The 22,005-nt window shown below is 39.1% G+C and overlaps 1 protein-coding gene across 13 annotated transcripts in view; it reads right to left on the bottom strand.

Moving 5' to 3' along the window:
- Positions 1-22,005, bottom strand: part of CUX1 (cut like homeobox 1) — a 382,370-nt gene that overhangs the window by 140,243 nt on the left and 220,122 nt on the right. For all 13 annotated transcript variants that reach the window (XM_037880470.2, XM_037880466.2, XM_037880469.2 and 10 more), the window contains one exon: positions 6,195-6,243. In XM_037880470.2, the coding sequence (XP_037736398.1) occupies positions 6,195-6,243 (49 nt within the window). The remainder of the gene's footprint in view (positions 1-6,194; positions 6,244-22,005) is intronic.

Here is a 22,005-nt window from a genome sequence, read left to right as displayed (position 1 = left end):
AGAAAATCAGTGACATGAAAAACTCTCCAGGGCTTTGGCACCTATTTTTGCAGCATTGGAGAATTATATAAACAACATCAAACAGAAGAGCTTGGGTTGTCTTCAGTCTCGTCTTCAGGCTATTCAATTTTCCTTTTCTCACTGAAACACTGCCAGGTAAATGTGCTTCCAGTTGGAAGCCGAGCTTTTACAGGAGACTCCTAGACATCTATGAAAATAATATTAAACATACTTTGCAATTAGATAGCACTTTCCATGCAACAATCTCAACACACACTTTTCTTCTTCTGTGGATTCTCTGTTACTGGAGGTTTGCATCTATGGTAGCGCATTCTCTACAATCTTCTGCTAATCCCGTTGTGGATAAATAGTCTTTTTGATCCACCCAGGATACCATACTGTTCATCCATCATCATCTTTCTCTGCCTTGTGTTCTTCTGTCAGTAATTTTCCTTTGTAGTGAACGAAAACATGCACTGCCCACTGAGCGCCTTAAAATGTGCCCTGAAAATCCAATCTTTCTTTTCATAAGATCTCTGACTAGTGTTTGCTGACCAATAATTTTCTGTTGGTTAGATATTTTCAGAATTCTTCTATAACATTATAATTTGAAGTACTGTAGCCGTGGTTTACACTACAAATTTATGTTGGTAGAACTATGTTGCTCAGGATTTTCTATACCCCTTAGCAACGTAGTTATACTGACCTAACCCCTGGTGTAGACAGCACCATGTCGATGGGAGGACTTCTCCACTGCAGAACTATAAGTACAGACAACCCTGTCATTTCTTATTCCTGAGTGTCTGAACGTCCACGTTTCACAGCTATAATTTAACACTTTATAAGTTTTTAAGAGTCAGAATTTAGTCTTCAGCGTTACGTCCCTTCTCTTTACAATTTACATGCTGCACTTTACAAAGGTGACGTTCATTATTTCTCTTTTACAGATGGTGAAATTGAGGCACAGGATCAAATGACTGGTGCAAACACCACCAGACCTCATCAGATGGTGTAAACCAGTGGTACCCAACTTTATTACATGGGAGGGCCAGATAAACCTAGGCACAATCTCGTGTGGGCCAGATTCTACATATTTTAATAAGATTTAAAGTCTTCTGTACTGATTTACCTTTTAAGTTCAGCTTGCTTTGTATGTATTTAGATAGGCTGTTTCTATGTGTAGTATTGTCTATTTACACACTCGTGTAAACTAAAATTATGTAAACACGATGATAAAACACTAATGAATTAGCCGTTACTATACTGTGTTGAAGGAGGCCGCAGGCCTTATGAAATGCTCTGATGGGCCATGATGGGCTGTAGGTTGGGCACCCTGGTGTAAATCATTTATGTTAGCTGCGGATCTAGCCATAGTGAGTTGAAGAGTCAGAAACAGAATCCAGATATTCTAATGTTAGCTGCATCAGCCTTGGTGCAGATGAAGGAATCGTGCTGAGTTAACAATACTATCTTCATGGTGAATAAAAACAGGAACACGTTGTCATCATTGTGGTTGCTACCATCAGTTGTGGAACAAATTTTTTTTGTCCGATATCCATCCTTTGCATATATGCTGTTGTCAGTGTTGTTAACTGAACAAGGAGAAATATCACTCCATATATTGGTCTGATACATGCATATTTCCTAGTTGTGCTTAGTTGGAAATATAAATCTTTGACAATTGTGCTTAGTTGGAAATATAAATCTTTGACAATTTTCCAGCATGATCTGTTAGAGCTAGAAGGAGATTATACTCAATTAAAAAAAGCGGAAAACTGTTTCTGCCAAAACAATTTCATTTTCCTTATGCTTCTAGGAAAAGAAACATTTTGGTTTTGCTTATACTTGCTATAGCAGACACAGTGGTTTTTACGTTTTAGTATTCTTTTGTTTCAACAATTTTAATCATTAATTCTTCCTCTACTGATCTTAAAATCCAACACCACAATTCATTAAACGCATAGCACTAATGCAGTCTAGATCCTTTAACAAACTGCTATGTAATTCACCCGACACTCTGAAAAGAACATTTCCTCTTTTCTTGTTCCATTATGACAGAACTTTCTATAATCTGCAATTATCTCTACCCTACAAAACACACAAATGCGTGAAGGACGAATTCAGGAACTCTATCAGCATCATGAGGAGAAACAGGGAGACCAATGAAAACATGCTGACCTTCCAAAGATACAACATAGCATAACATACTGTACAATAAAATATCTAAATTATATATTTCCGGTGTCTTCTGGATGCATTCTGTAGGGGAAATAGTCTCTTATATTCTCCTGTCTCTTGATTCACAGGAAACACTGTAAACATGACATTTCTCAATCTGAGCTTTTTTTTTTTTTTTTAAATCATGTTTGATTCTTCAAGGCATTACACTGATATTATGTCAATGCCAATCAACTGGCACTTCCTTAATTTAGGTGTCCCTTTCTCATTTCTACAGGGGGAACACACTTTCAAACATCTTTACCAAGGAAGACTAAATTGTACCAGTTCACAACACACTTTTATTTTGCTTTTTTAATTTGGTTTCAGAGTAACAGCCGTGTTAGTCTGTATTCGCAAAAAGAAAAGGAGGATTTGTGGCACCTTAGAGACTAACCAATTTATTTGAGCATGAGCTTTCGTGAGCTACAGCTCACTTCAAATAAATTGGTTAGTCTCTAAGGTGCCACAAGTCCTCCTTTTCTTTTTTTAATTTGGATACCCAATATTTGGTCATATAGATCTGCAAACTTTGGTAATGTGAAACCACAGGCGGATAAACTCAAGTGTCATCCGCAGCAGCTTGGAGTCAATACCAGTACCATCTTTTTCTTAACCATTCCATGAGAATTTCTGCTCTTACACCACAATGAATTATTGTTTTCAACAGAGGCCTCAATTCTCATGGGCTACTGTCAGGCAACCCCAAGGATGCTGGAGAAAACAACAGCAGCAGAAGGAGAATTCATCTGCAAGAGTTTGTCATCACCCAATATTTGTGACTTGTTGCCACATACATTTATGGAGGGATGGAGAAAGAGGATGAGAGGCCTTCCACTGGCTGGCTGATGTACCGAGCAGAGCCAACAATAAATATTTATTTATAAAAAACATACATGCACCTGTGTTGCGTGTACACACTAACTATTATACATCCAGAAAAGTACAGTACAACCTTACAAATTTCATAGAAAAAAAATTCATCATAGTCTGTGAATCAAACAATAAGAATTCATATCCCAAGTCCCAAACTATGCTAAATTAATTTATTTGCCAAGTAAGGGCAATTTGTTTTAATTAATTATTTATTATCTTACTTCACAGCATGTCAGCAAATATGCAGTCACTGATGGTGTAAAATGAAACCTCAATAAAATGAGATTCCTCACTACAGCTCTATTAATTAAATCCTTATGGAAATGTCTGTAAAACATCTAGATTTTTTTGGTGAGAAACACTGGGTTTGTGGATTAGCAAACTGAAAAGTAGCAAAGTTCTGCTGTATTCAGATATACTTCCATTCTGCTCCTCTATTGATACCAATTAAAGTGTTCAGAAACAGAGCCTTAAGGTTTAACAGAGAAGCAAAAAATGAGATACATGCTCAGCTGACAGTTCTTTTGTTATCCTGCAACAGAAATGGTAGCGTTTTACTACAAAGGCAAATGCAGCAGGTCTCAATAGAATTCTTCTGACTCTAAACCAAGCGTTAAAATAAAGTTAAATTTTAATGAACTATTAAGTTGTTCCCCCCAACAGAACCCTCGATACAGCAGCCAACTTTACTTATTGCTCCATCTTGTCTTTTTTACACTGGTTTATCCCTCTCACTACTCTAATGCTTTGCTTCATTCTCCATTATCACTATCTTTCGGCTTTTTCAGCATTGTTCCTCCATTTCAGGTCTGTGGTATCATTCACTGTTTATCAAACTACCCCTATAAAACTTTATACTCTAACTGCAGAACCCTGTCTCTATACAATATCCTTGGCAAGCCCTATTCCAGTCAGCATACCCCTCAAAAGGCTTGTCTTCACTGCAACAGGCAATGTAAGTTAGTACACTTGAGTTACCCCACTCCAGCTAGCCTAGCTTGGGTGCAGTGAAAGTGTCTGCTCTATAAAACATTCAAACTACATAACATGATTTGATTAGCAGGACAGAGTGAGAGGATTAGCATCTGATGAGTTGTTGGAAGCTCAAGCTTCTGGAAACTCACTCCATTACTAGCTCCAGCATCAGTAGCACTTGAGATTCAACTCACACCTCGATGCTCAAGCTTAAAGCACTATTTAACTCGAGTTTAGAGATTTTTGTGTGTGCATAGGAGTTGGGCAAAACTTGAATTATACCTGGAGCTAATAATGCAGTGAAGAGACATCCTAATTCTATGGTCACTGCCCTCTTTTTAAAGTATAACATACTCTTCTGACCTCAATGTACAAAGTCTGCTCTTGCCTTACCAGTAGTTTTTCTTTTCCCAAATTTTCCAATCACAAATCACTAACTTCAGTGTAATGCATTTATAAAGGGTCTACAATCCCTTCTGGGAGTTGATGAGGGCACTGGGAGCACAACCCATAGCACACTCCCCCTACCCCTGAGAATGCCCACTGCATGAATGGAATTGAAGTTTCATCTGATCGGAGGGCTGAAGAGAAAGTGTATCGGGACTGAGAAGTTGGAGGAAGTTGAAAGAATCACAGAGCAACTGCACAACTGGCTTCTTGAGATCAGAAGGCAACACTATATTCTGCTTCAAAAACTCTAGAAGTTTTAACTTGCTGAGTTTTCAGAGCACTTTTTTCAATGGGAGGGGTGAACCTGGCCCTAAGCAAATGAGAATGTACTCTTTGAATATCCTGAAGGTTAAATGAAGAGCAGATTCCCTTCCAACACCTGAGATCATGGATCTATGTTACTTCTACAAAGTGAAATACATCATCAGTTGCAACAGAGAAGGTAACAGCATTTCTCACTTGGCTGTAAAAGTTGTAGGTATGTCATTAAATAAAGCAAGAAAAGTACAGGGTTCTGAACTCAGGATTTGACAGCTAAGAGAAGAAAGAAACAATTTTCAAACATAAAAAATGTGTGTTTGAAAATGAAAATATATTTACTATTTTAAGGGGAAAAATTCTGTTAATGATGTTTTTAATATCAAGACTTTGCTGTTCTTTGAATACGTTTTCTGAACTACATTTCAGTTTGGACAACTCAAATATAAATACATTCTTTGTATACAGCAGCAGTCACCCAAACTGTGACGCGTGTCCCCCTAGAGGGGTGCACAGGAACATTCTGGGGGGAGGGTGGTATCGGGACAGGGCCTGGTCCAGCCCCAATGGGGGGCAGGTAGGGAGCATCACCCAAGCAGCTCCGCCCCCCCAACAGCTCTGCTCTGCCCCTCCCCCACCCCTCCCCTGCAGTTCTGCTCCACACCCCCAATCTGGCCTGAGAGTTTATCTATTGGCTTTCATCTATTTGATCAGGTTTGGAATGTGGTGATCAGTTGTTGCTCATTATTTTTAACAGGAGCTGATTTGCCTAATATGGTGTATTACAGATTCATTGCTGTGAATAAACTGCTTCAATTCCCCAAGTAGTCAACTAGAACAATAGAGAGATAAGGTGGATGAGGTAATATCTTTTATTGGACCAACTTCTGTCAGTGAGAAAAACAACAGAAGTTGGTCCAATAAAAGAGATTATCTTCCCCACTTTGTCTCTCAAATATCCTGGGACCAACACAGCTACACCACTACTGGAAAAACAACAGAGGTACATCTTGGATTAAAGCTAGTCACCATCTATGGGCACGTCCCGTGTTGTGGCAAACACTGAGGCATTTAAAAAACAAAATGGGCTTAAAAAGCTCAAAAAGTAAATTTGCTTGTAAATAGCATCCATTACCATATATATTACTATCCATTACTATATATATATAGTAATGGATAGTAATATATATGGTAATGGATATATATATAGATAGATAGATAGATAGCAGAAATAGAGCCATTACAGAGTTTCCCTCACTATATTTGCGGCTCGCACAGCCACACAAAGTAATAAGCTTGGACTGCTAAACATGGATAGGACACGAGACCACCAGAGAAGGGAACATTCCACAAGATAAATATCAAAATCAACGGAAGTTTTTAAAATTTTATGAGTAAAACTTGTTTTAAAATCCTACCTGATTTGCTCGTTCAAGGTCCGTCATGATCATCTCAATTTCATCAGCCCTGGAAAAAGAAAGAGCATAAGCACTGTTACTATATGGTGAAGAAGAGCCTCTAGGCTGTGTGTTTTCAGTCTATTGTGCAATTTTTAACATTCATATAGAAAAATACCAGATTGAAATAATATTTAAAAAGGATACAGTTAAGTCTGAAAGACCAAACTTTTGACCTATTAGCTCTATTTTGGATCTCACTTGTGCATACAGGTATGTACTTCCCTCTTACCCACTGTGCATGTAAGATCGTGAAAAAGAATTATGTTATCAATTTGCTGCTTTAGGGTCACTACCATTATACATTTTATCTAAAAATACTTGGCTTGCAAACTTTAAGAAGTAAAACAATTTTACAGTACTTAGAACAGATTACTCAAAAGGTGAGATTTTTGGCCTCTGAATCATGAAAAAATTAAAAATACTGAAAGAAGATTAAGGTTGAAAGTGCTTCAGTTCTGCTGGGGTGTCTAAATATAATAGCATTCTCCAAACATCTGGCCATTTCACATTCTGTCCTGGAAGTGCTGCAAAGTGAAGGAAGTAAATAGAAAAGTTTCAAATTTACATCTGAATTTCCTAATTTTATGTTTTTGACCATATTTTAACATTTATAGCAATTTTCCTCTTTTTAAAATTTCATTTAAAATTTTCAAGAAATGAGACACCAGGAAGTTTAAATCTATATTTAATTTTTTTTTTAAAGTATCAGACAGTATTGTTAGTTTAGAGTGAGGCCCGTAATACATTTTACAAAAATTGGTAAGTCTGTTAAAGGGTTACAGAAATAGTAGTAGTTAAGAAAAAGCAGTCCAATCAAACAATTCATATACATGTACTGGGTGCTGGCTACCTTAGACACCTAGCTTTACACATGCAAACTCTTGCCCCTGCATGGAACCCCACTGATTTCCATGGGACTCTGTCCACTTGGATGCAGTTGTAGGATCAGAGCCCTACAGGATGAGGATAAAAGTGGTCTCTATTTTATACAAACATCTTTTTGGGGAGGTGGGGGTGGGGGGAGGTGTCCTGGTAACAGGATATCATCAGTGAAGGCTTTTAGACTCTGGGATTCCCTCCTTCTGCCGGTGCAAAAAAGTCGGCATTTGTTTTCCTGCGGGCATGCAGTAAGACCCATTTATTTGCTTGGGTCTGTGCTAGGAGAGGGGTTGCAATAATGCAATTGTTTTAAACTGTATCCCTTACTTCTAATATTCACAGGAGCGCCAAGAATTGACTTTTGAGGTCTCCTTTGGATAATATAGAAAACAGACCAACATGTGTTTTGTGGTGCAATCTTTTCTCTTTTGGCATGAGCTGATGAACTGTTATACTAGGAAGAAGACATGTGCAAGATGTTCTGAATTACTAATATGCATTATTTACTGGACTATATATTTTCTCTTGGCACAAACATAGTTCCAAGTGTTTAGGTACCAATGACATGATGAACCTGGAGAGGTTATATGAGCTTGTGATTACTTTTATCCTTTATGCCAGTTTTGAAACAGAAATCTCTTTTTTTTAGCATCAGGCCTGAAAAGTCTGTTCCCACTGCCAAACCAGACATTAAAATGAAACTATTTTTAGAATGGGATTTTCATATGGAAAACAGTGTCTCTCAACAAGATAAGTACCAGAACATTCAAATGATCAAATCAGGCATCTCCAGTGATGTATCAGGTGGAAGAGGTCAAGTTAAAGCACCGAAGAAACTGTTGTTTTATCTCACTTGAGAAAAAAAAATCTTTTTGGCTCTTAAAAGGAAACTTCAGTGTAATAAAAGAGATTTTTATTATTATAATTGTCATTCATTGCAAGCCAACAAGATTTCTGGCTCCAAACATAAGTAGAAGAAGACAGTCCCTGCCTACAAGATTACACTCTAATATAGACAGACATAACAGTTCAGACACATACAGAGCATGAAATGCCGGTATGAGTTGGAGGTGGCGTAAAAGTCCAGCACCGGTCATTTCTTAAAGACTTTTTTGAAGAAATGTATTTTAAAGAGGAGGGAAAGGTTGTCTGGTACATTGGAATATTCTCCTTGTTCCCAACACAAGGAACATTGTGAGAGGATACAAAACAGGGAGGCAGGAGACACGCTTGGGACAAGAAAAGGGAGCGGAAGTAGAAAGAAGGGAAAACAGAGATGTAAGCTGGAGCTGAATGCAGTGCCTGACAGGTGAAGACAAGGTGCTTGAACTTTTTTAGGACAACCACTGTATCTAATTACAAAGAAGTATAAATCCCAGTATTTTAAAACAATAACATATTTGGGACAGAATTTAAGAGACCTAACATAGCACTGTTGGGGACAGTCACGTACAAGAGGCTAAACAAGGCCGCAGGACTCTAAAAATAGTGATTCAAGTTCTGTAATCTCACTGATTACAGTGGGAAGTGTCCACCTGTATCTAAGGGCAACTTTGTTGGTATATTCAGCTATATACCACCTGACTAATTTTGAGATGTACTTTTCTTCCTTTCACACAGGTATTTGTCCTACCTTGCTTTTCTACCTCGTAATACTTCTGTATAAATCTAATAAAAAGATGCAAACTTTCCAACAACTTCAAAATAAACATCTCTAGTGTAGCAATCTGAACACCCAGTGAGGCTGTGCTGTAACCACAAATATTATCTTTAAGGACAGTAATGAATTAAATTACTGTATGCTCTTTCCAAGAGCAAGTGTCAACAGCATTCAGAAGAACCTTCAAAAGGATTCATTCTTTTCACTTTAAAAGCTCAACTACCACATCAATAGCTGGCACTCCGACAGTGTAAAATCACTTATTTCTGAAAGTCTCTAATAGCTATGTACATTGTTTGCTCAGCAACAATATTTAATATAAAAAAAATTCAAGTTCTCTCACCTTTTTATGAGCTTATAAAAACAAGCTTTCATTTATTCATTACTTACAAGACACTGTGTAATGCTCAGCCTTCAAGGCAGGGGATAATTCCATTTTGGTCTAGAAAATAGCTCACTGAATCAGAACCACAAAGGTCATTCCAGTGCACTCTCTGTATGGGCTAGTTTCTGCCACGTTTGCTCACTTTGAGTAAACTCTTTCAACAGTTCCATTTATTTCAGTGGAACTATTCAACAAGCACCGTACTACTCAACCAACCTAAGGGGGGGCAGAATCGGGTCCTATTGGTTTTAACTTAAAATCTGATAAACTTAAAAGAATATGATCAAGTTTAAATAACCATAAAAACTATGAATTGATCATAATCCTGGATCTGCAGATGGCTTCAAACAGCTCTAAGAGAGGTGTGAACTGCCCTATTTATCTCAGTGGGCTGTGAACTCCGTAAAAGAAAAACTATTTAACATCAACATTATTAGTTATTTCAGTGCTGACCATTTTAGAAGAAACATCCAACTCATGTGTGATCCTGGGATAAACAACTGCCTCACTCACCCTTCTACTGTCCCTAAATCTAGAGCGCACTGAAAATGAAAATGTGGGATCAGAATACAATCAATCTAATCCATCTTTTATGTCGATTTAATATTGACATAAAAAGGCAGGGATTACTGCTTTATCCATTGTTGTATTGAGTCAATTAAAAAAACTTGTTTTTAAATTTAAATGAAGCTGCCACCGATTTCCACATAGCGTCACCAGAATGACATATATTGCAGAGAACTGCCACAGAACACAGGTGTATCTTACCACAAGCACACAAGGTTTTAACTGTACTCTAGGTGTGTGCAACTTGTACATGTGAGCCCGGAATCTTTTTGCTGCACCGACTGTACGGGCTGTGCAATACCCTGTAACTCATAAGAACGGCCATACTGGGTCAGACCAAAGGACCATCTAGCCCAGTACCCTGTCTTCTGACAGCGGCCAATGCCAGGTGCTTCAGAGGGAATGAACAGAACAGGTAATCATCAAGTGATCCATCCCCTGTCGTTCAGTCCCAGCTTCTGGCAAACTGAGGCTAGGGATACTATCCCTGACCATCCTAGCTAATAGCCATTGATGGACCTATCCTCCATGAACTTATCTAGCTCTTTTTTGAACCCTGTTATAGTTTTGGCCTTCACAACATCCTCTGGCAAGGAGTTCCACATGCTGACTGTGCATTGTGTGAAAAAATACTTTCTTTTGTTTGTTTTAAACCTGCTGCCTATTAATTTCATTTGGTGACCCCTAGCTCGCGTGTTATGAGAAGGAGTAAATAACACCTCCTTATTTACTTTCTCCACACCAGTCATGCTTTTATACACCTCTATCATATTCCCCCTTAGTCACCTCTTTTCCAAGCTGAAAAAGTCCCAATCTTATTAATCTCTCTTCATACAGAAGACATTCCATACCCCTAATCATTTTTGTTGCCCTTTTTTGAACCCTTTCCAATTCCTATATATCTTTTTTGAGATGGGGCGACCACATCTGCATGCAGTATTCAAGGTGTGGGCCTACTATGGATTTATATAGAGACAGTATGATATTTTCTGTCTTATCTAGCCCTTTCTTGATGATTCCCAACATTCTGTTCATTTTTTTGACTGCTGCTGCACATTGAGAGAATGTTTTCAGAGAATTATCCATGACTCGAAGATCTCTTTCTGGAGTGGTAACAGCTAATTTAGACCTCATCATTTTATATGTATAGTTAGGATTATGTTTTCTAGTGTGCATTACTTTGCATTTATCAACATTTAATTTCATCTGACAATTTGTTGCCCAGTCACCCAGTTTTGTGAGATCCTTTTGTAGCTCTTCACTGTATGCTTGGGACTTAACTATCTTGAGTAGTTTTCTATCATCTGCAAATTTTTGCCATCTCACTGTTTACCCCTTTTTTCCAGATCATTTATGAATATGTTGAATAAGACTGGTCCCAGTACAGACCCCTGGGGGACACCACAGAATCACAGAATATCAGGATTGGAAGGGACCTCAGGAAGTCATCTAGTCCAACCCCCTGCTCAAAGCTGGACCAATCCCCAACTAAATCATCCCAGCCACGGCTTTGTCAAGCCTGACCTTAACTTCTAAGGAAGAAGATTCCACCACCTCCCTAGGTAACACATTCCAGTGTTTCACCAACTTCCTAGTGAAAAAGTTTTTCCTAATATCCAACCTAAACCTCCCCCATTGTAACTTGAGACCATTACTCCTTGTTCTGTCATCTCCTACCACTGAGAACAGTTGAGATCTATCCTCTTTGGAACCCCCTTTCAGTAGTTGAAAGCAGCTATCAAATCCCCGCCTCAACCTTCTCTTCCGCAAACTAAACAATCCCAGTTCCCTCAGCCTCTCCTCATAAGTCATGTGTTCCAGTCCCCTAATCATTTTTGTTGCCCTCCACTGGACTCTTTCCAATTTTTCCACATCCTTCTTCTAGTGTGGGGCGCAAAACTGGACTCAGTACTCCAGATGAGGCCTCACCAATGTCAAATAGAGGGGAACGATCACGTCCCTCGATCTGCTGGCAAAGCCCCTACTTATACATCCCAAAATGCCATTGGCCTTCTTGGCAACAAAGGCACACTGTTGACTCATATCCAGCTTCTCGTTCACTGTAACCCCTAGGTCCTTTTCTGCAGAACTGCTGCCGAGCAATCCACACCATCCTCCAGATCATTTATGAAGATATTGAACAAAACAGGCCCAAGGATCCATCCTTGGGGCACTCCACTTGATATCGGCTGCCAACTAGACATGGAGCCATTGATCACTACCCATTGAGCCCGACAATCTAGCCAATTTTTTATCCACCTTATAGTCCATTCATCCAGCCCATACTTCTTTAACTTGCTGGCAAGAATACTGTGGGAGCCCATATCAAAAGCTTTGCTAAAGTCAAGGAACAACACGTCCACCGCTTTCCCCTCATCCACAGAGCCAGTTATCTCGTCATAGAAGCCAATTAGATTAGTCAGGCATGACTTGCCCTTCGTGAATCCATGCTGACTGTTCCTGATCACTTTCCTCGCCTTTAAGTGCTTCAGAATTGATTCCTTGAGGACCTGCTCCATGATTTTTCCAGGGACTGAGGTGAGGCTGACTGGCCTGTAGTTCCCAGGATCCTCCTCCTTCCCTTTTTTAAAGATGGGCACTACATTAGCCTTTTTCCAGTCATCCGGGACTTCCCCCAATCGCCATGAGTTTTTAAAGATAATGGCCAATGGCTCTGCAGTCAGATCCGCCAACTCCTTTAGCACTCTCGGATGCAGCGCATCCGGCCCCATGGACTTGTGCTCGTCTAGCTTTTCTAAATAGTCCCGAACCACTTCTTTCTCCACAGAGGGCTGGTCACCTCCTCCCCATGCTGTGCTGCCCAGTGCAGCAGTCTGGGAGCTGACCTTGTTCGTGAAGACAGAGGCAAAAAAAGCATTGAGTACATTAGCTTTTTCCACATCCTCTGTCACTAGGTTGCCTCCCTCATTCAGTAAGGGGCCCACACTTTCCTTGACTTTCTTCTTGTTGCTAACATACCTGAAGAAACCCTTCTTGTTACTCTTAACATCTCTTGCTAGCTGCACCTCCAGGTGTGATTTGGCCTTCCTGATTTCACTCCTGCATGCCCGAGCAATATTTTTATACTCTTCCCTGGTCATTTGTCCAATCTTTCACTTCTTGTAAGCTTCTTTTTTGTGTTTAAGATCAGCAAGGATTTCACTGTTAAGCCAAGCTGGTCGCCTGCCATATTTACTGTTCTTTCTACACATCGGGATGGTTTGTCCCTGTAACCTCAATAAGGATTCTTTAAAATAGAGCCAGCTCTCCTGGACTCCTTTCCCCCTCATGTTATTCTCCCACTATTTATCTTTCTCCATTCTGAAAACTGACCATTTATTCCTACCCTGTGTTTCCTATCTTTTAACCGTTATCAATCCATGAGAGGACCTTCCCGCTCATCCCATGACAGCTTATTTTGCTTAAGAGGCTTTTAGTGACGGATCTTGTCCAAGGTTTTCTGCCCCATGGCAGTCAAGATGGAGCCCAGAGCCTTGCGGAGTCTGTAGACTGCAGGTCTGCCAGCAGAACCCTACAGCAGCTTTGATGAACCCACCTCAGGGTGGGGCTGATCTTGGAGCAGCTGCATACCCAGTGTCTCAGATGGGCTCGTACTCGAGCAGCCAGCCCCTCCCGCTATACTCTGCTTTTAGTATGCGAACTCACATGGGTGTGCCTCCTCCTCCTTGAGCAGAGATTTGCACCTCCGCTGGCAGCGCAGATGGACCAGCTGTAACTGGCCCCAGGCCACCCCTGTCCTAACTGCTGGACTAGACTTGGAGTTTGTGCTGGAGCAGCTACATCAGCTGCTGAAAGAGGAGCTAGTCCCTGTCCTTGGCAGCTGGTAGCTAGGGCTGGAGAGGGCTCCTGGAGGGTCCCTGCACCATGCAGGCTGCAGCTCCCCCAGGTCTGCCTTTCCCAGCATGCTCTCCTTGCCCCTAAGGTACAGTATATCCACTGGATCCCCTTCTCCACATGCTTGTTGACCCCCTTAAAGAATTCTAGTAGATTCCTGAGGCATGATTTCCCTTTACAAAAACCATGTTGACTTTTCTCCAACAAATGATGTTCATCTATGTGTCTGACAACTCTTGAGCCCGTAAAGTGAGGGTATAAAAGGTAGAGCAGCCCCAATTGCCTCAACTTCTTCACTTACAAATCCAGGTAAGGACTCCATAACACTGGGAAGGAGGACGGGTTGAGAGAGCCACAGGGACACAAGCATCTTGAATAACCCCAGTTACTGTAAAGTAAGTAACCTCTCTAAGCATTTGCCCACTGAGAGTAGCTAGAAGTTATCCCACAAGGACATGGGTGACTGTAGTCCCTATCTAAATGACTGTAGAACAGCCCTGCTAAGTTGTGCATCTGATCTAGAAGCTGAGCCAATGGTCTGAACTCCTGGTAGTTGTTCTACAGATTTCAAGAATAGGGACTCTCTTAAACAAAGTACTCACATTGAATGTGAACTAACCTGAGAGGGAATGGATAGTTTATTCAAAGAGCAGGACATTTTAATTCAGTTTATAACCCATTTGGACACACTTTTTGAGGTAACAGACTTAGATTTATAAGAGACCATGAAAAGCTGAGATGATTCAGAAAGGCTTTGTCCTGGAAAGGTAAAAGGAAAAAAGACATAGCCCTAAGAATATCTAGTGTGTGGAGCATGGATTCTTCAACAGTGTAATGAGTATTTAGGAAAAATACCAGTAGGTGAATAAATTGGTTTATAGGAAAATCAAGCAATTTTTGGTAGAAATTTCAGATGAGCTGTGAGAGTTACTTGGTCCTTGTGAAATATTGTATTCGGCTGTTCAACCATTAAAGCTTGATTTTTGTCCCCTCTACAAGCCAAGATGATGGGGACTCAGATGACCATTTTATCAGGAAGGGGACACATAGGCTGAGAAGGAGAGTCTTTCAAAGCAGCAAGTATCCCATTCAAGTCCCAAATAGGGAATGGCTCCCTCATTGGTAGAAACACGTTAATCATGTTTTTAGAAAATTTAGAAACAGTGGGATGGGGAAAAAATTGGATGATTGTCAACAGGTGGATAGTATGCTGATACAGTGGCTAAATGGACTCCAACCAAGCTAACCAAAAGCCACACATTCTAATGACAATAGGTAGCCCAAAATAGAAGAAACCAAGAGTTGAACATGATTCTGAATAGACTACAAAGGGAAGACCTCTTGCAGAGATGATGAATGGGATCTATTCATAAAATAAAGTCAACAAGATTCTATGCTGTTAAATGCATGGACTCTGAGTCTGGGGGCAGCATCAGGCCTTGGCTCTGTCAGATAATGTCCAGTAGGTTCAAAAAGAGGAAGAGGGGGACTGATCAACTGATGCATTAGATAGGAATACCAGAACTGACATGCCCAGGCTGCAGCTATCAATATCACCTGAGTTTTGTCCTGGAACGCCTTCATTAGAGCCCTTGGAATTAAGGAACTAAAGGAGGGTTGTGGGGGAGACAAACCAGGTTATTTTAGCAGCAGAGTGGAAATGCGTCTCAGAAATCTCACGCTTACTCCTGCCCAGGAGCAGTCCCATGGCAGTGAGAAGGAAAGGAGTGGCAGCAGGGCTGTTCTGCCTTTTATACCCTAGCTGTAAGGGATGCAAGGATGTACAGGGTACATGCACAGCCCCACCAGACAATGATGGTTAAAAGACTCCAGGTTCTCTCACACACACTGGGATCTGCATGGACAAGTGTTCAAAGAAGAACTGAAGTGTTAAATGACTGCTCAGCAATGCACCACAATTCACCCCTCATTTACATAACCATCACATTAAAGCTGTACAGCATTAATCATTAAAACAGATCTCAGACAATAAATCTACTGTTTCCAACTATAAATTGAGAGGGCTTCTTACATCATCGTCTTTCGCTAATTTAATAATGCTGCAGAATTTAAATACCGGCAACTTTCCTTCTCCCTCATTTAAACACAAAGCATATCAAAATTATAGAATTACTCTTGGCTTGGCCATGAGCAGCCCAATATAGTGTCAATTTTCTATGTGCAATAAAGCAACAGCATGTAAAAAGCAACTAAAATGCAAGTCATACTCAAGCATGTGAGCCACAGAGAAATCAAAGACTGCCTGCAACTGTCATTCAAGGCTCAGTCATCTTCATACAGGAAAAATGAAACATCTGTGCCCCAGAAAATTAAGTTATATATTGCATAATTCATTTGGTGTCTGCCATTGGAGCCAATTTATTGTTCCAGTGATAAACATGTTTGATTATTTTTGTTTTGTTTTCCATTGCCTCAGTGGTCTTCCTGTTTATCTAACCATCCTACAACACATAACAATGTAGATAGCAATTATACAAAACAGGGTTATAGTCTGCTGGTAAGATGTGGGAAATCATCAGTCTTGTTAAACACATTAACATGGCACCAGTATTAAATATTATAGCCAATGAAATTTTATTCCGTTTGATTCTTTTGGGTCCATTCTATAGTTATATCTGAAAGTGCTGTCATTGCGTCCTAAGCATACAAGCATCAGCAATTGACCACCTTTTTATTCTCTGGTTGCTTCCCCCTCATCTGATTTAAGTACTTCAATATCTCCTATATTAACTCCTCCCCTTGTCAGTATACTCATCATCTCACCTCTGCTTTGAAACACACTACTTACTCCTTTACAAGAAGTTTCCATTCATCCTTGGTAACCTGAGCTATTCGCTCCCTCACATCCCATTAACAGGATATATATGTTCTGTATGTACATATACACAACAGAGTACCTTATGATTATCCTAGCTGTACAGCCGCTGACGAGTTTCTTGCAGAACAGAATGCTATGACCAGCCAAAGTGCCAGCCAAAAAGCGTATCTTTCCCCATGAGTCAGGGAGCGGAGAAACTGCTCTCTTTGTAGAAAACAATGAAGATTTCTTTTTAATTGCAGTACTGGGTTTCTAGATAGCACTATTTGATAAATTTCATATACAATAGGTACTTAATACTATAAGCAAATTCCCATCACTGATAGGGATCTTGCTTCAGGATCATAGAGATAGAAAGGGTTTATCAGATTGAGATCATCTATCTTGTAAATATAGGATACAGTCTTCCAGTAGGATGACATATCTGGTTACACTGATAGCATATTGTATTGACTAAGGTGATTTACCAAGTAATTGTCCAAGATAACTTTAGCTTTATTATGTTCATAACACCTTCTTACATAAGGTGACATAAACCAATTTATTTTGGGACATCACATTTCCTGACTGCCTGTTTGATTTGTTTTTTTTTAATAAATATGTATTTTGGTTAAAAAGTACAGTGAAATAGAAATGCCAATAAAACTCAAAAGAAACCTTTGGAGTTAAGGGATTCCTTTGAAAACAAACTATTTAAAATTCATTTCAATAAAAAATACCCAAAAAAGGATTAATCAAATTTAGTAACTAGTCAATATTTACAGATAAGGCAGTTTACAAGTGTTGAAGGCAAAGTTTAAAAACTTATCCAGTCTGTAGGACTTTGCACTGTTAAAAGTTTAACTTTGCACAAGTTAAAAACGACACTCTACTTAAAATCTTTTCCAGTTCAAAACATGAGATAAAACAGTTTCGCTTCTACAGCTATCAATTCCCAATTTCTAACTATTTTTCATCCCCAGATTCCAGTAAGAAAAATCTGTACAAACAAGACGAGAAACTGCCTGGCACAAATGCACAAAATACACAAATTGAAAGAATTAAGAAAAATTACTTTCTCCAATATTTCAGTTACAGTAATCTTAACTATTCCTTGTAACAATAGTAGGTAAAAAAATATCCAGGTGGAAAGGCTGCTCTTTCAAAATACACTTATGTTAGACAGTATTATTTGATTAAAAACATGAATCATATTTTAAAAATAAAGTAGCTATATTCCCAGAAATTAGCAATCTTATTGTAATGATTACATTTCTGTAAACTGATTTTATTTATTGTCAGTTGCGCTAGATGTCAATTCATTTACTATAACTTCCTGCTTAGAATTTACATCACTTTTGAAAAATTTACAAAAATTGTCTTTTGCTTGGTCAATATAGACTTGACCGAGCAAACATTTTGCTGGCTCAGGATCAAGGGATCCAAGTACCTTGCTGGATTGATTGCTATGTCTTTAATATACAGTGACAAATTATTAAACTCCCATTGCCTCTAATGGGGCCAGGATTTCCCCCAGGATGTTCTGATCATGTATGGGGTTAGAAAATTTTTGGCAGAACATAGTGAATGCTATTTAAATAGTAACTTATTTGCTGATACCTCTATATCCAGCCTTTGGTATTTTGCATAGAGGTAATAATTTTATCATCCATAAGTGTAAGTAAGAATAAATGTGTTCATTTTGTGCTATGGATGGACAAATGTAAAATTGCTCTTCTGTGGAATTCCAACACATTGCCTGAAGTGAGACCTAGAACAGCTGAAATGGCATGTTTACTTTTGCTTTAAAAATATACAAAGCATAAAAATATCCATTGACGTGGCAACCTTAATTGATTCTGTAATTTGAGCAAGTTTTTTATCACCGTTTCTTCAAACTTATAAAAAAATGGAGGATATTGGTTTGGGGAAACATAGTGCTTAGAATAATTTTATTTATTTTTATTGAGTCATAATAGATCAGTTATCCAAAATAAGTGACTTTAATTGGAAATGTTAAATACCACTCCTTTTACTGTAACACCAAGAACATGTAAAGGACAAGAAGTAACAGTTATAAAATCTTTGATACTTAGTTGATAAGCAACAGTTGTTACAAATTAAGGCTGTGATCTTATTCACATACTTAACAGTGTGCAAAGTTAATAATCACATTAAAGTGATTGGGACTCCTTGAGGACATAAAGCTAGACACATATATAAATCCGCAGAATCAGGGCCTAAGGTACTTTCGGCAGAAGAACGTCAATATTCTCAAATATTATAATCTCAGTATGAATTCTCTTTCCTCCTCAGGACTGGTCTACTCTGAAAAGTTATATTGGCTTAGCTACATCTCAGGTGTGTGAAAATCCCACCCAAGCGACATAGGTAAGACAACCTGACTCCTGGTGTAGATGGCACTAGGATGACAGAATTCTTCCATCAACCTAGCTACTGCCTCTTGGGAGGTGGATTACCTACAGTGATGGGAAAACCCTTCTGTTGCTGTAGTCAGTGTCTACACTGAAGCACTACAGCAGCACAGTTGCAGCGTTTGAAGTGTAGACGTAGCCTTAATTAAATCAATGTCAGTGTCTGATATTTCTGTACATTTTGTTTTCTTTAATATAAAAATAACTGTAGAAAAAACAAACTACACATGATTTTTTACTATAGCAACAGAGTGGATTAAAAAATCTACCTTTAGAAACTGATTTTCAGTGGTACTGAGCACTGACATCTCCCATTAGCGGCAACGGAGTTGTGGGAGCTCAGTACTTCTGAAAATCAAGCTCCTTGTAACTTCATTAAATCTCCATATTCTTTATTCTGCATCCTTGTTCTTTAAAAAAAAATGACAAAATATGTTTTTCTTCCCCTAAGATCAAACCATAATCAGTGAAACAGATTTAATCATTCACCTCTGTGCAAGTTTGAAAATGGGTGCCCAGTGCACCAATACAAAAAACCAATCTTATATACATGTGTCACTCCTTGTGATGAATGCTACTTTTCCAGTGGCTTAAGCACATATTAGAGTAACCATAAAAATTAAAGAAAAAAGGCCCCACTTTTACCAAAATTCTCTGAAAAGACTTGTTCTCCAAATTGTTGTCAGGCTTATTCTGGCAGTCATGTGCCTTAGCCCACCCAGCCTCACTTTGGGTAATTCGTACTGTAGGGTACTGTAGAATATGGGATATACTGCCTGAATGACTTATTTGCATGGAACAAGATAAAAATGACCAGCAGTTTGCAATTTGGATACTTTTTCTCAACCATGTTGCTTATATACCTTTTCAGACAGACTCACTAACAGGTACTCAGAAATCATGGTGACTAAGAAAGGGAAGGGAAGAGATGGGTTTGGATTTTTACTGACCAATGTGTTATACTGACTCTTATACTTTTTTCTCCCGACTAAGACACACCTGTACATTTCCCCCCCATTGTTATATGCTTGTCACTGTTCAGTGATAGTACCCATACAGCAATGCAACTCATCTGTTTTTCTAAAAAAAATTATATCGAATAAATAAAAGCACATAATAAACAACAAATATAAAAAAATATAATGGAAAACCATAAAAAAAGGCAAATATAAGCTCAGCAGCAACGTAAAACAGTCGAGTGGGAGAGCTGCATTTGGAGAATACTTCAAACACTCTTGGCTCTGGTGGTGACTTTGCGTTGTAGAGGTAAAATACTTGTTTTCTGCTGGAAGGATAATGGATGCTCAAGCAAGTGCTTCCTGGTGGCTGACTAACAAAATCGTATTGGCACTGGTCTCAGAGAAAGATGGTTGGGTGCCCTCCCAGCTAAGAGATGGGCACAGCAAAAGCACAAACCGAGACTGAACACCTGATTTTTCTTTTTTGTTGTACTGTTGAGGGTGTTTTATCTGTCTAATGTATTGGCCGCGCCTGTGCTGGATACTTATTTAGGCCTGTTGCTTTATTTGTATAATTTTGTTCACTGAATTCTGTTAAAACACCCAGAAGATTTGGGGCATGTTGAGCTCAGAAATTCAAATAATTATCTATATAACAATATAGATGGCTGCCTGTATGTCTATCTCCCCTTCCAAATCTTACTCTCTTCTGAAGGGAAACAGAATTTTATGTCAAATTATAATTGTACTGTATTACTGTTCTGAGGTGGGGTTCAGGCTATCGACAAAATAAACCACACTGAACGGGAGAGGAGAAGAGGGAGAAGGGGATAATGACTAGGAAAAGGAAAAGAAATTGAGCAGAGAAAAGGAGGCAAAAAAGAAGAGAAGGAGATGAAGAGGAAGCACAAAGAAGGAGAAAGGAAAAAGGTAGCTATCACAATCTCACCACCACTACCAGCTACCAGCTTGTTGTTATTAAAGAAGATTTATATGATGTAGAGAGGAATCTGGTGGCCCTTGAGTGAAAAGAATGAGGACCCATAAAACCACTTGGATTTGCCTTAGACAGATGCTGAGCACAGAAAAGGGGAGCTGAGTATATGGCTGCTCTTAGGCATTCTTTTCTCCAATCCTTAGACTTGCATGGGCCAGGTCCTCACCTATTATAAATCAGAACAGCTCCATTGAATTCTTTACAGCAGCCAGTTTATACCAGCTGAGGATCTAGCTAACATGAGTTTAGCTTCTGGTTCTTTAAAAAACAAAACAAACAAAAAAAAAAACCCACCAACACTGACAATGTAATAGCAGTGAATTCATGTAACCAAGAAGAGTCAACACTTTTCCTCCTAAAGTTTCCAGACATTGGACGATTATGTGAGTGTCACAGGCATACATAATAGCTGTATATAGAAAACTATTTATTCCAAAATAATCCTCCCTTACAGGCAACACTAGGTCCTATTGCAAGCTCTCCCTGGGGTGATAGTGCTATTTTTTCCAATTTAACCTTTTCCAATTTTATTTTCAGGAACACATTTCAGATTCTCTAGTTCTCTTTCCACAGTTGTTTAACCTTTAAAATACTGTAACAGCAAAATAGCTGCAGGCTGAACTGTAGACTGCTGTTGTAAACTGCAATATGGAACCTTTTGATTACTTTGTTGTACCAGTTAATACAAATAGGTTCAGCACTCCAGTGAACTGGAGATCCAGTTGTAAACTGCATTCTATCCCGTGATAACTTTGCAAAGGTTTCTACTAAGTCAAAATAAGGTGACGTCAGAATCTTTTTCATTGAATGCAGATTACATTTTCTAAATGTAAAAACTCTTGCAGGGAGAGAAGGGAAATGGGATGATACAGATTTGTTTACAGGATTTGGCTGGGGGGGGGTTCGAAACGCTTGAAATGTGTGTTCTGACTTTAGTAGCAATTAAGTCTTAAGGCAAGAAAACAGGTATTTGAATTATTAACAGGCAAATGAGGATCCACATGTGCAGTTCTTTGTGTCCAGGCCAAGCACCATTCGTTGGATGAGATTCTATCTGTGTATGCAGGAGGGTCTGCCTATGCAGAATCAACTACAGTATCAGGTCTAAGGTTGTTTCTTGAGAGGGAGACGGTCTTTATTTGTGTCTTGCACATTGCCTAGAACATAAACATGCTTAATAGAGTCATCTTAATATTAACAATATTAAGTAATAG

Source organism: Chelonia mydas, chromosome 17, assembly GCF_015237465.2.
Source record: "Chelonia mydas isolate rCheMyd1 chromosome 17, rCheMyd1.pri.v2, whole genome shotgun sequence".
Lineage (NCBI taxonomy): Eukaryota > Metazoa > Chordata > Testudines > Cheloniidae > Chelonia > Chelonia mydas.
The sequence above is the reverse complement of the archived record's forward strand: the minus strand, read 5'-3'. Positions and strand labels throughout refer to the sequence as shown.